This window comes from Zonotrichia albicollis, chromosome 10 (assembly GCF_047830755.1).
Source record: "Zonotrichia albicollis isolate bZonAlb1 chromosome 10, bZonAlb1.hap1, whole genome shotgun sequence".
NCBI classification, from domain to species: Eukaryota; Metazoa; Chordata; class Aves; order Passeriformes; family Passerellidae; genus Zonotrichia; species Zonotrichia albicollis.
The window spans coordinates 13,622,292-13,635,863 of NC_133828.1; the positions used below are offsets into that span (position 1 = coordinate 13,622,292).

The 13,572-nt window shown below is 44.5% G+C and overlaps 1 protein-coding gene across 48 annotated transcripts in view; it reads right to left on the reverse strand.

Annotated features, from left to right (window-relative positions):
* Nucleotides 1–6,210: 6,210 nt before the first annotated feature.
* Nucleotides 6,211–13,572, reverse strand: part of MAP2 (microtubule associated protein 2) — a 218,760-nt gene continuing 211,398 nt past the window's right edge. For 31 of the 48 annotated variants that reach the window (XM_074548092.1, XM_074548077.1, XM_074548082.1 and 28 more), the window contains 4 exons: nt 9,433–9,525; nt 7,841–7,922; nt 7,237–7,349; nt 6,211–6,596 (listed from right to left, as the gene is read on the reverse strand). In XM_074548092.1, the coding sequence (XP_074404193.1) occupies nt 6,381–6,596; nt 7,237–7,349; nt 7,841–7,922; nt 9,433–9,525 (504 nt within the window). In that variant the 3' untranslated portion in view covers nt 6,211–6,380. The remainder of the gene's footprint in view (nt 6,597–7,236; nt 7,350–7,840; nt 7,923–9,432; nt 9,526–13,572) is intronic. The other 17 variants (XM_074548112.1, XM_074548113.1, XM_074548108.1 and 14 more) reach the window with 1 other exon arrangement.

The following is a 13,572-nucleotide window of genomic DNA, read 5'->3' on the forward strand; positions in this document are numbered from 1 at the left end:
AGACCCTGACTGCTGCTCATTCCTGCTGGAATATGTCTGCAAGCGTTCCCCTGCTGCCTCTGACCACAGGCTTTTACCTGGCTCAGCTGTGACTGCAGGCTCCAACAGCAGCTCAAACTCCACCAGACCCAGGCTGACCTCACAACAAATCTTCTACAATAGCAACTCTCTCCCTTGTTTTGTTCTTCTTTGTGTCTCTCTGGATTATTTCTTCTTCCGTAGGGCTCCTCTTTGTCAAGGCTCTCCCTGGTGCCCCAACCCACCCTTTTATCACACTTATTAGTCACAGCTGCAACCCATTAAGGGCAAGGCTGGTCTTCTTTGGGAATTAGTACAGCTGTGACTTATCAGGGACAGGCCCCTTCCAAACCAATCTATGATTTCTCCGTTCCACCCAGAGCACAAAACTGCACTCCCCTGGGCCGGAGTTCAGGCTGGTGCTGAGTATCCACCCCGGATCCACGATGACACACTCCAAGCACCCCTCAAAGCCTGTGCTGTTTCCTGGTTAGTTTCCAAGACAGACCCAAAAGCTCATCCCCATGCCCCAACTCCTGTCACCTTCACCACCCTGGCACTGTCCATGTGCTCCTGCTATGCCCAGATGGCTTGAGGGCATCTGTGGGGCGGGTGGGTGAAGGAGGCCACGACACACAGGCAGCCCGGAGCCGCCGTTACCCTGGCGAAAAAGGGCTCTGAGGGCCAGTGCCACACGAGCAGGTCAGGGCCGCCATTTTGCTGGTGTAGAAGGGCCCTGAGGGCTGTGCCACATTGGCAGCCCGGGGCTGCCATTTCCCTGGTGTACAAGGGCCCTGAGGGCGGGTGTGTGGCCACACCACATTGGCAGCCCGGGGCTGCCATTTCCCTGGTGTACAAGGGCTCTGAGGGCTGGTATGTGGCCATGCCACATTGGCAGCCTGGGGCTGCCATTTCCCTGCTATATAAGGAGCCTGAGGGCCGGTGTGTGGCTGTGCCACATTGGCAGCCATTTTCCTCATGTACAACGGCCCTGAGGGCCGGTGCATGGCTGTGCCACATTGGCAGCCATTTCCCTCATGTACAAGGGCCCTGAGGGCCGGTGTGTGGCTGTGACACATTGGCAGCCATTTCCCTCATGTACAACGGCCCTCAGGGCTGGTGCGTGGCTGTGCCACATGGGTGGCCTGAGGCCACCACTTCTCTGGTGTACAAGGGCCTGAGGGCTGGTGTGTGACTGTGACACATTGGCAGCCATTTCCCTGGTGTACAAGGGCCCTGAGGGTCAGTGTGTGGCCATGCCACATTGGCAGCCCAGGGCCGCCATTTCCCTGCTGTACAAGGAGCCTGAGGGCCGGAGCGTGGCTGTGACACATTGGCAGCCATTTCCCTGGTGTACAAGGGTCCTGAGGGCCGGTGTGTAGCTGTGACACATTGGCAGCCATTTCCCTGGTGTAGAAGGGCCCTGAGGGTCAGTGTGTGGCTGTGCCACATTGGCAGCCCAAGGCCACCATTTCCATGGTGTACAAGGGCCCTGAGGGCTTGTATGTGGCCATGCCACATTGGCAGCCCGGGGCTGCCATTTCCCTGCTGTACAAGGAGCCTGAGGGCCGGTGTGTGGCTGTGACATATTGGCAGCCATTTTCCTCATGTACAACGGCCCTGAGGGCTGGTGTGTGCCTGTGACACATTGGCAGCCATTTCCCTGGTGTACAAAGGCCCTGAGGGTCGGTGCGTGGCTGTGCCACATGGGTGGCCTGAGGCCACCATTTCCCTGGTGTACCAGGGCCCTGAGTGTTGGTGTAAGGCCGTGCCATATGGGCAGCCTGGGGCTGCCATTTCCCTGGTGTACAAGGGCCCTGAGGGCTGGTGTGTGACTGTGACACATTGGCACCCGGAGCTGCCATTTCTATGGTGTACAAGGAGCCTGAGGGCCGGTGTGTGGCCACACCACATTGGCAGCCCAGGACCACCATTTCCCTGGTGTACAAGGGCTCTCAGGGATCCCTGATCCAGGGACCTCGATCACATATCCTGACCACAGAATCGCAGGGCCAGTTTGGTTGGTAGATCATCTCAAGACCTCTGAGATTATCGAGTCCAACCAACAGTATGAACCCACACCACCTTGTCAACCAGGCTGTGGCACCAAGTGCTATGTCCAGGCTGTCCTTAAACACCTTCAGGGACTGTGACTGCACCACCTCCCTGGCAGCCAGTTCCAATGTCGAATCACCCTCTCAGAGAAGAAATTTGCACCCAGTAGGGAAATACTGACCCGCAGAAGAGGGTGCAAGCCATAAAAACTGATCCTTTTGTATAAAAATGAAAGGGATTGGCTGAACAATACAACTGGATCTGCTGTGACTGCTTCTGGGCAGACTGAGGGCCATACCAGCAGGTGCTGGATGTGCAGGGCTTGGATTCAGGAGGAGCTGGATCACAAACACACGAAGGTAACACATGCAATTAGATGACAAGCGAGTTTATTTTGCAAAACAATCACTATACAGCAACAAATACAATTGCAAATTGGATTGAAAAACATGAACTACCTACCACCAGCCATTCAAGAAATGCCTCTTTTATGGTAACAGGCTCTAGAATTATCAGAAAAAACACAGGTTTGTAACAGCAGACTGTATTCCTTGATATCCCAGCAAACAGCATGTTTACTTGTTGGCTTTTTCTCTTTGCTAAAGTTGAAGTGGCTTTTATACGCTTGACTTTTCCCAGTGTGAAACTAATTTACCTTCCTGCAGTGGGAATTGCTGGAGTTGCAGAGGGAATTGCTTTAGCAATCTGACTAGTGAGTGAACTCACAGACACCTAGGCTAGAAATCTACCAGCACTGATTTTCACAGCTAATGTGATCTACTCTTCAAGGCATTTGCCTTTGAAGGGACATATACTTGGGTTTCAAACAGTATTTATTCCAGCATGGAAAAAACTTCTGCTCATGTGGTAGCCAACACAGGCTGCCTTTTGACTCCCTTTGAGTCATGTATTTAGGCAAACTTAGACGTGTGAGCAGTCATGATGAGGTTACTACTGTACCATAGCAGAGGACTGAATAATTAATTCCATTTACTGCTGTACAGTGAAAATATATATTGCCCTTGTGGGCTCATAATTTTCCTCATCAGGTTGAGTTTTTCCTTTACTCTTGCTGGACAGAGGTTTGCTCAACTTTGATTTGTTTCAGCTTGTGGTTACATAGAAACAGAACTCTGCAGATGAGGCAGAAGCACTCTTTCATCTCTACAACCCGATGGATTATTAAATGTGGGGTGCTCCCCTTGGTACCCAAACAAGGTTTCACCATTCCTTTTGTCTGGATTACCTCTGCTTTGTTACACAATTGGGTCTCAGGCACCCAACAAACCTGCTGGCTCAACATGCCTGTGGAAAAGAAACACAACAGATGCAGTTTCCAGGAAGCTGGCTCTATCTTCTTTAGTGGGCATTACATATTTACAAACTGTTGTTTTTAAAACGAACACTCTTCTTGAGAAAGTTAAGATTAATATGAGCTTTTCAGTGAACATCTAGAGTCATGTAATATAACTTGGTTTTTTAAATTATTATTCAAAAGCACAAAACTCTTAATTTCTTTTTATCTAACTCCACAGCATTCTAGGATTCTTTCTATGGAAGGATGATAATGATTACAAAGGTCTTTGCTTCAGTCAAAACAAGAAAGCTCATTTTAATGCATGAAATAAATGACTTGGTGTGTTACACACTCTAACTTTGGACTCATAGGTGGATTAACTAAGCCTTATTTTCTAGAGTATGCCAATTTTAAAAGCAGAATAAAAACACTTGAGTCTCAGATTAACACTGTTTTCATGAGATGCTGCTCGGGTTCAGAGAGCAGAGGTTCAGTAGTACCAAGTTTTTCTCCTACACTGGCAAAAGGCATAGAAAGAAAAACCACTGCAAAGCTAATTTATATTATTGATAGCATAATCAGAGCAAAGTGATACAAATACTGTCAGTTTTCCTTTCTGTCTGTTGTTTTTCTGAAAAAATGGGAAGAAGATTTTATTGCACCTCACTTGACGCTGTTTCCATGTGAATTCTTAGGATTACTTTAAGCAGAAGTGTAACAAATACAAGGCAGAAATCAGAATCCTCCAATTGCACTTGGGATGGTTCTAAACTCACTGTCCTTTATATGAAACAACTGACTTACAGTGTTAGGTACTCTGTTGTGTGAAAAAGCTTTTTGCAGAGCTGAAATGTCATGTGTGGGGCTGTCAGAAGTTCATATTCAGAAGTCTGAGAGATTTAACCACTCTGTTTTGTGTTTGTACTGCTGTAGCAGCTTAGCCAAAACCCCACTTTGGCCCACTGAATATTTCCTGACCAGTAACTGCATTACTACCTGAATGTAATGATGGGGAATCCTGTGCCATTAATTTTTAGAATCTCCACAGACATAAAAATCTCTGTGAGACTTTTCAGACCAAACCCCAACACACATACACACACACATGAAAATTAAGAAGGAAAAAGAACAGATTGAAAGTTTCCAAACCACATCATTAACCTAATACATACATCAAGTATAGCTCAACTGACAGTGCAAAGTTCAGTTAGGAGGTTTCAAAAGGAAAAGATAAAACAATCTGCAAGAATGTAAACTGCTCATTCCTTCATGTCTCATGTACATAGGGCACCAGCAGGTGATGATCTGCTGCTGAGGATCATCCCCATCACCAGTGTTCTCTCAGGTAACTCCACTAGATCTGTTGGTTGTGCATCTGCCTTTTATCTTTCATGCACATTTTTTCTTACACTTTTTATAGTCCATATAATTCCACTTTGTTCAGATTTTAAGATGCCCTATTTAATTGATGAATCTCTATGACAACCAGTCTAGGGAGCTGATTTTTATTTATTCATATATTGTTAGTTACAGGCATCTCTGCTATGATTATCACTGTTATCTGAGTGCCTGAGTGTACATGTGAGACATCACTAAAGGAGTGGAAACAACATCTTAATATTTTTTCTGTGTTTCAACTTTAGCAAAAGAAAAACAATAAATCAAACATTCATTGTTACTATGGGAATGAAGAAAAAGATGAGGAAGGAAGGGAGGGAAAGAGAAAGGAAAGAGAGAGAGAAAGAGAGAGAAAGAAAGAGAGTAAGGAAAGGAAAGAACGAAAGAAAGAACCAAACTATTGTGGATTTTTTAAAAATCCGTAGTCCAAACTCAGCCTTCTTTGGAGACTCTTTGACAAACATCTGGACCCCACAAAAATCATTTCTTTGTGAAGAAAGGAAGGGAAGAAGGAAGGAATCCTTTTTCTAGCATCACAGAATAGACTTGCATCTGTCACTAAAACAGGGTCACGGCTTTTAGTTGTTACAGAAAGCAACTTCATGCTACAATTTTCATCTTTTTTAAATGTATTCTTATGAATAGGGAAAAAACCCCCTGCTAACATCTACTTTTACATACCTAAAATTGCAACACCAAAGGGTGCAAGAGACACAGATACTGTGAATAAAGAAGTAGAATATTCAAGTATATGAGGAGGGCGTATCACAAATGGCCACAGAGAAATATATATATCTATAATACTGTATCAAACAGATGGAAAGAATGTGGAACTGGTGGTATGCACACAAATCTAGCTGCTTAACCAACTTTTCTAATCAGACACAAGTCTGTTGGGGTATGAGCGCTCGCTTTCAGCAGCTTTTTTACGTCACTTCCCAAAGCACAATTCAAATGTTTTCAGCTAGTATTTTTAGTTATTATTTAAATAATTTATTGGCTTTTCAGCTATACACTGACATAATTAACCAGGTTCAAAAAATGTTAATAACTTAATTCAACTTTTGTTCTACTCATTTATACAAAGAAACATTTTTTTTTAATTAAAGTTGAATTTCCCTATATGCCCTTCCTTCTGGTAAGCAGACCATTAATTTAACCTGTAATAACTTACAATGGGCAACTTTTCTTTTTTATTTCCCCATCTATCAAAAGAACTGTGAAATGAGCATCTTGGGATATTAACAAGGCTCTTCAGAAAGAGGTGGATGGCCTTCAGGCACATGAAAGGTAAAAATGCATTTTTATCATACTACAGTACTCCATGCAAGACAGAGCAGAGCAACAATAATTGTCCAATGTAACATACCGCTGTATACCCATATAAAGCCAGTGTCTTCCTGTTGTAAATGGAGGTCAGGCCAATTTCTGCATCTATGGAATTTATTTTTTTTCTGTTTTTTTCTTTTAAACTGTATGGTAACTACAAGTCTTGGGATGTAACTTAGTTTTAGACATGGTAAAGAATGAACGTGACACCTGCTCTGAGCCCATTCCTGCCAAGAGCTCATGCCTAAATATTATTACTTCATACAATGCAAAATGAGCAAATTCATAACCCCTGCTTGGCAAGGGCTGCTGTGACATCTTCAGCAAGGGTAGCAAGCTGGGGTGATTCAAGCAGGTTGATGCTTCCGGAGGATGAGACGTTGCTGAGTCTGCGTGGCGAGGCCATGCTGGACCTGCCCGGTGACTGCGTGATGATCTCAGCCCCGTGGTCAACACGGGCCTTGGCGTGCTCTCTGAAGTTCAGCTTCTGGCTGTCAATCTGCTCCAGGAAAAGAAAGAAATTCACACATTATATGTTCACTAAATTACCTTCTTATAGATCATCATTTGGGCATCATTTTGCTTATTTTTAAAAACTATTAGAAGGATCTAAGCTTCTTTGCTCCTTAGAAAATTGTATTTTCACCTTGTTTAATAGCTACTGGTGTACTATGTTACATTCTCTTACCATTTCTGTCTCTGATGGATGCTTTAAAGAGAAGTTCCTAGCTGTACAAATATCATAAGCATTGTATGGGCACTATGATTTGTTTTAAAAATCTGTATTTTCAAATGTTTGTGGGAGTGATCTTACTTTCAGGATGTTTTCCTCTTGTTTCACAATGGAGTCCTCCTCACAGATCATACCTCATATCTGTGCTGTCCCTCAGTCCCAGACAAGGGACTTTAGGGGGAAAAGACAGTGCACAAACTACATGACATTTCACTCTCAGCTTAGATGCAAATACAAGATGGGTCATTCCAAATTTCCAAGGGAACAAATTGGTATATGAGTGTGCTTGAAAGAGGACAGACAGATGTTTCCTACTCAATTCAGAGCCAGCAGTGAATTTAGAGCTCTAGTAATTTCACCGGGCCAGGGGCACAGTGGGAGCCTTTTCTGACAGCTGTTCCTTTACCTTGACGTTACCACCACCAGGTACATGGTGGGCATTTTCCAGTGAACCAACTTTAGCCTGAGCTTTTTCTTTGAAATCCAGTTTCACACTCTCAATTTTCACACGCCCACCTCCTACAGAGGAAAAGGAAACACAGATTAGAAAATTGAAATGGCGCAGGAGAAAGTGTGAGCGCACTCATGCTTCAGGTCACACTATCTTCCTTTTAGTTGAGATTTAATGATTTTTAAGAAGCACAGAATGATGTTCTGCATGTTCAGTAACATAAAATCTTCAACATATATTTAAACTGTAAGCAGGTGCTGCAGTCCTACTGGTTTTCATGGCATTTAAGCACATGCTTAAGTATTTCACTGACTTCAGCCTATATTTCAATCTTATGCCGAGCACCATCCTTTGGCAGTATTTTTTCATCACCTCCCTAAACTAGGTGGTCTCATACCTTTATGTCTTTATATATTTAGTTAAGTAATGTATTTTTATTACTAAAGAGTATTTCTTTTCTCTTTGACTGTAAAAGAGAACAGTATCATCCATGATTCTGAGCTTAAATAACAGTATTGAGTTCTTGTTTTGTCCCACAACCCATAAATTCCCACAGTACCTGGTTTGTGGTGGATATTCTTGAGCGAGCCACACTTAGAAGTCACATGACTCAAGTCAATCTTCTTGGTTACAATTTGTACCTGCCAAAAGTGCACACATACAAAAATTACAGGAATGAAAAGAATAAAATAAAAAATTATGTTAAAAGCCAAGCTCTGCAGAGAAAGAGTGAGAGGCTTCTATAAACCACTGGAAAAGGAGAAATGGTTAGTAGAACACAGACCATGCCACAAAAGAGGAAACCTCCCACCTAGGGAGATGACAAAGCTGGGTTAAAGCTTTACTATTAGCAAAATGAAGAGGAGGATGAAGGAGATCAGCTTGTGGGTTCTTTCTAAAATGTTTCTGAGCCTCCTCCTTTCAGAGTGGGTGCTCCAGAGCCCTGCACACAGCAGGACCCATCCCATTTGCTTCTGTCTCGATTATGCATCCTGGCAACCAGGATATTTTGGTGACTGCTTTCTTCTCTACCATCTGTTTTTTATTTTTCTGCATCTATATATGGTATCCATTTCCTGTCAATCCACTATGCAGAGTCTGAGTAATCTACACATGTGCCTCCTGCTGCTGTACCTGAGCAGCTGAGGTTCAGCCAGCTGGCTCAGTGCTCACTGCAGAGCAGCAAGTCAGGCACCCTCCTTCCTCCTGCTGCCACCTTGCCATGGCTGTGCTGAGCCCAGCTTGGGAACAGACAGACAGTGACATTCCCAAGTAACTCCAAGATATGGCCCACGGGCACTGAGCTGGCAAGCCCCAAGAAGTCACAGCCAGCCAGGAGCTCCAGGGTAACTGCAATGCCACTGGCTTGCTCACCACACCCCCAGTGGCTTAGGCCAGCACTGGCTGCTGTATTGACCCTGCCTGGATTAGACATGCCCACACCATCAGCTCTTCTGTCTCAGGGGTGATCATTTCCATCAGGGCAGTCATAGCCACCTTGCTACTCCAGTGTGCCCAAAAAAACAAGGAGGTATCTGGTCAAACCCTGGGTCACCTCAGTTTCTTATACTGGAAGGATGCTGTGACATCAGCACTCAGCATGCTGGCTGATCACACCCTCTTCTCTAAGCTTTCTTCGTCCTCCTGTTTTATTTTTCTTCTTTCCCTCTGCTGAATGCACATAACTTAAAGGTTAGCTGAGGAAGAACTGGTGCACAGAAAATGCCCAGTGGGGAGGCTGGAGTCTCACTGTGTGCTGCAGTCTCTTTCTGGAAATTACTTTCTTGGGCTCCTCCCATGAAAGAAAGGCACTGAACCATTTTGGCTCAGACTGCACTTTCACTTGGGCATTTAGAGATAACCTTTATTTTATCATTTAGAGATAAACCTTCTTTTATCACTTACAGATAACCCTTCTTTTATAATTTCCTTTCCCTGTCCAAGTTCTGAAAATGTTTTGTGCTCTGTGGGGAAAGATCAGGAGGCCACCACCGCAAACACAGGGCTCACGCGACCACCAGACAAACTCACACGTGAAACAGCAGCAAGAAGGAAAGCAGTGCTCAGAGGAAGGGAGACAGAGGCTTCTGCCTGTGTGAGGTGCTTCACCACAGTGGAAGTGCCTGTTCCCAGGGTGTCCATACTACTTACATTTCCTCCCCCCGCAGAATGTTTGATGTTATCTCTGGAACCACACCGGGACTGAATATCGCTAAAATCGATCTTCTTGTTTAAAATCCTAACCTAAAAGGAATTGGAGGTAACTTACACATACCATACACACACTCAGTTGGGGGTGCAGGACAAGGAAACCAGGGTAATTTGCCTCCTACAGTGACTCCTTCTTCTGACACTTATATTGAAATGTGAGAAAATAAACCCTGTCAATCTCTTAGTATGTTCACACAGCATCTGTAAATACATTGCACTGTTCTTTTTCTACCTCACAAAGTGGTGGTGAGATACAAAGGGGAAAGTTCTATACTGGGAGGTATGAGAGGCGGCTTTTCCCTGAAAAAATTAAAGAACTCCATGCTTGCTTAGGCTGGGCCTGGTCTTTGGACAGCCTGTTCTAGGGTCTACTGAGGGATATTCAGTGTTTCTACTGAACTGGCCACAAGAAGATGGGAACCCACCTTCCCACAGCTCAGCACTCCAGCCTTTGATGCAGAAATCCCAGATCCAGCCAGCACAGGCTGAAATCCTGAGGTATTTTAACCCACCAATGATGACAGCACCAGCCGACCCCACACAATCGGTAGGTCACCTTCAGAAGGGCAGCTTCAATAGTCAAACTGATTTCTATCTTTCCCCCTCCCATCTGCTTATCTGTCCAAGTAAACCAACATACACTGAAATATGAAAGCAAATGCCTTTGGAATTTCATGCTTGTGCTTTCTTTCAATATGATATTTGTTTAAAAATGTACCCAAGTACTATATGAGACACATGTCACATCAGTTACAGAACCACACATCAGATGCGCATTCAGATCTGGCTCTCAGACAGCTTCTGGCTAGACACAATTGGGCAAAACAGAAGGAAAGCCTTCCTGGCACTTTCTGAGCACATCTCTCAATGATGGATCAGCAGCACTTCTTAGCTATGGCCACAGGGATTCATCTGCTCTGAAAATGCTGACTTATGGGTCATGGCAAGACCTCTGCACTCCGGGCCTGTAGCTTAAAATGGAGCCAAAGCAAGGTGAAAAGTTGAGAGAGTGCCTTTGATCAAGTGCCTAAAGGCTGACTTGCACTCAGAAGTCTGACAGTTCATGAGTCTCATGGCCCATGGACCCAGCTAGCAGATATATAAAGAACCAATCATCTCAATTATCTCTCCATCTCACTGGGTGAAATGTGCCCCTGTGCAGCAGGGCCAGCAGGAGACCTATGCATCATTTGTGTCCTGTGCTAAGGGCAGGAGAGAGCCGAGGGATATGCATGCATTCTGCTGCTCATCTGGCACAAGGAGGAACTGAACTGTTCAGGTTTTCCCTGATGATCTGTTTCTCCCTTTCCTGGGATATAGCAGTATCCCTGCACATATTTAAATCATAACCACCCTCCATAACTAAGTGTTCCACAAATGAACAGGGTTTTGTGTCCTGTAAATAAGGGCTTGAACTGCTTAATTCATCCATCCTGTATACTCCAGCAAGCCCTATCCCTTCCAGCCAGCATTTTGTCCCAAGCTTTCTCCCAAGTCTGCTGGACTGGGCCAACAGGCAGTATAATACACAACCAGCCAAGTGTTTGCTGTCTCTGATTGTGGACAAGGGCTGAGTTCACTGCCTTTACCCCAGTGATGGTGTTATGCTGAGTCCCTACTTCATACTCTGTGTAAAGGGACTTTCTGTATTTCTCACCACTGCTCCTTTGCCAGCACTGGCTGAAATTGTCCAACAAGTTCCAAATGAGTTGAGAAAGGCTGAGAATGCCAGCCAGCCAATGTGACTGCAGGAGCAGTTTTGTTTGAGGAATCATTGTAATCAGGAGCGGGAGCTTACCAGAAAGGGACAGGAACCATTCAGACTAAAGAGAAATTTGGCTTGCAAACAAAGAAGAAACTTTGGCTTGCAAACTGACTATGAAACATTTGAAGCTGGCATCTGGAGGGAAATCTTCAACTCTCAGAGCAAGGAATTGCCACATGAGGGAGCACAGCTACAAAAAATTGGCAAACTTTCATGATGGCATTTGATGAAAGGAATTAGATGATGCAGCTGCCTGCAACAGGGGCAGCACAAACACAATGAGTCACCAGGAAGGTTCTCTGTGTTCCAAATGTGTATGTACATCTTGTGTGTGGGTGGAGGTGTGGTAGGGATGCACATATATGCACTTCAGTTGTGCTGCAAATTAAATGAAAGATCAAGCCCGCTCATGCTCTCATTCAGGAAAGGAAACATTTTGTGTGTGGCAAAATGAAAGTCTGTGGCAGAAACAGGGCTGCTTTCTATCCACACTCTCTAGAAATCCCAACAAGATAAGATGTCATGACAGAATCCCTTGTAACCCCTGTTCTAACCTGCCAGTATGAAGTGGGTACCTTCTCTTCTGATGTGATACTGGTTTGCCCAGGTATGCTGGGAAGGGCCTGGAAGTCAGTATCTGGATTAAGACGAAGCAGAGGTTCCTCTGCACTTGTCATAATTATGTGTAATTAAACCATGGTGGAAAATTAAAGCCTTACAGACAATGCAATGTTTATTCTTTAAAACCATATTGCCCAAGAGAAAACTGGCTTCTGTCTGAAGCCCTGGATGTCTGACAGGCCTTCCCCTCACTCTGTCTTCTGCTGACTCCTCAGCAGTAGTCCAGAACTGAAGCCCAAGGCAGACTGTGTGCCAGCATGCACACAGCATGGCCCCAGTGACTCCCACTGCTTCCAGAGAGCTCCCAGCAGGGCTGGGAGAGTGCACTCCAACACCCACCCATGCAGCTGGAATGCTGCCTGTGAGAGCTCTGGGCAATGGGGAGCATTTATGCATAGTCTGCTGCAAGGAAAACAAGTGCAGAAGGTATTTTCTCAGAGTTGATTTAGGTGAGGCATATATTGCTCTGCACCCAGAGCAATATATGGTTATTATTAACCATAATAATAACTGGTTAACTGGTTCCCTTCCTACTCCTTCAGTGGCCTGACTGGCAATCAAAACAGCTGGAGGTCTAAGGGAAGCTTCTACACTAGAGCACAGGGAATAGTTCTGGGTTAAGCTTGCTGGCACAAGAAGAAGCAGACAGGCTATGAGACACAGTATCTGTAAATCTTCCAGTCAGATATATGCCTCCTGTTAAACAGAATATGAGTTGGATTTCAAAGACTCCCTGTACAACAGTTTGCAGGTCCTCCTCTGCCAGTACTACACCACTGTGTTCATGATGAGCAGAAATTTGTAGAAACACTGAGAGGAAGGCAGAGAAATGGCTAAAAGAATTTAGTTCAGTTGTGTTTAGCAGTTTAGTTCACTGCTAAAGACAACACCAATGTCCAAAAGCTGCTTATGCAAGAGAAAGAATTAGATTCCATTGCTGCCTAGAATAATTCAGTTCAGCTGCTTTTCACAAGAGGAAAACCCCCTAACTTACCAACATCTGGGCAGAGAGTCAACAAACAGCTTTCCTTCTATGGCATACTACACTTGTATACATTGCAAAAGATATCTGAAGAACAAAAATTGTGATGCTGATGATATTAAAGGCTCTGAATATTTTTTCCAAGGAAATGATGGCTTATGTTCTCCCTGCTTTGCAATTAGGGCCTCTGAGAAGCTCTGCCACAAATACTGCCTAAAGCATTAAAAATACTCTAGCTTGGCTCTACTTGGCTGTTTGAACATGCTCTGGAACTGTAATGCTAGGAAAAGCCTCCAGACTCCTAACAGCTTATCAAAAAGGAAAGCTTCCTTCTATTTACCACAGCACTTTGACTAAGCTATATCCCAGGAACCAGACATTCTTTCAGTGTTTGATCTCTAGGTTAACACAGGTATTTAAGTGAGACAAGAATTGATCTTGCACAGGAAGCAAGGTTAAGTTTAAAAACTGATTAGAATCAAGAGAGAGTTCAAAGTGCTTCCAAATTTATCTGCTGCCAAGGACAGATGATACCAGACTTCCTGCTCCTGCCAGAGGCTACAGGGAGAGGAAAGGGAGACAGAGGGTATTTATTTGACCTAGTAAAGTCCTTGAAGAGAAAGACTGTGCCTTAGATTTGCCACACCTACAGACAAGACTTGTGATGGTATTCAGCCTTTGCACTCCTGGAATGAGAGGATACACACACACA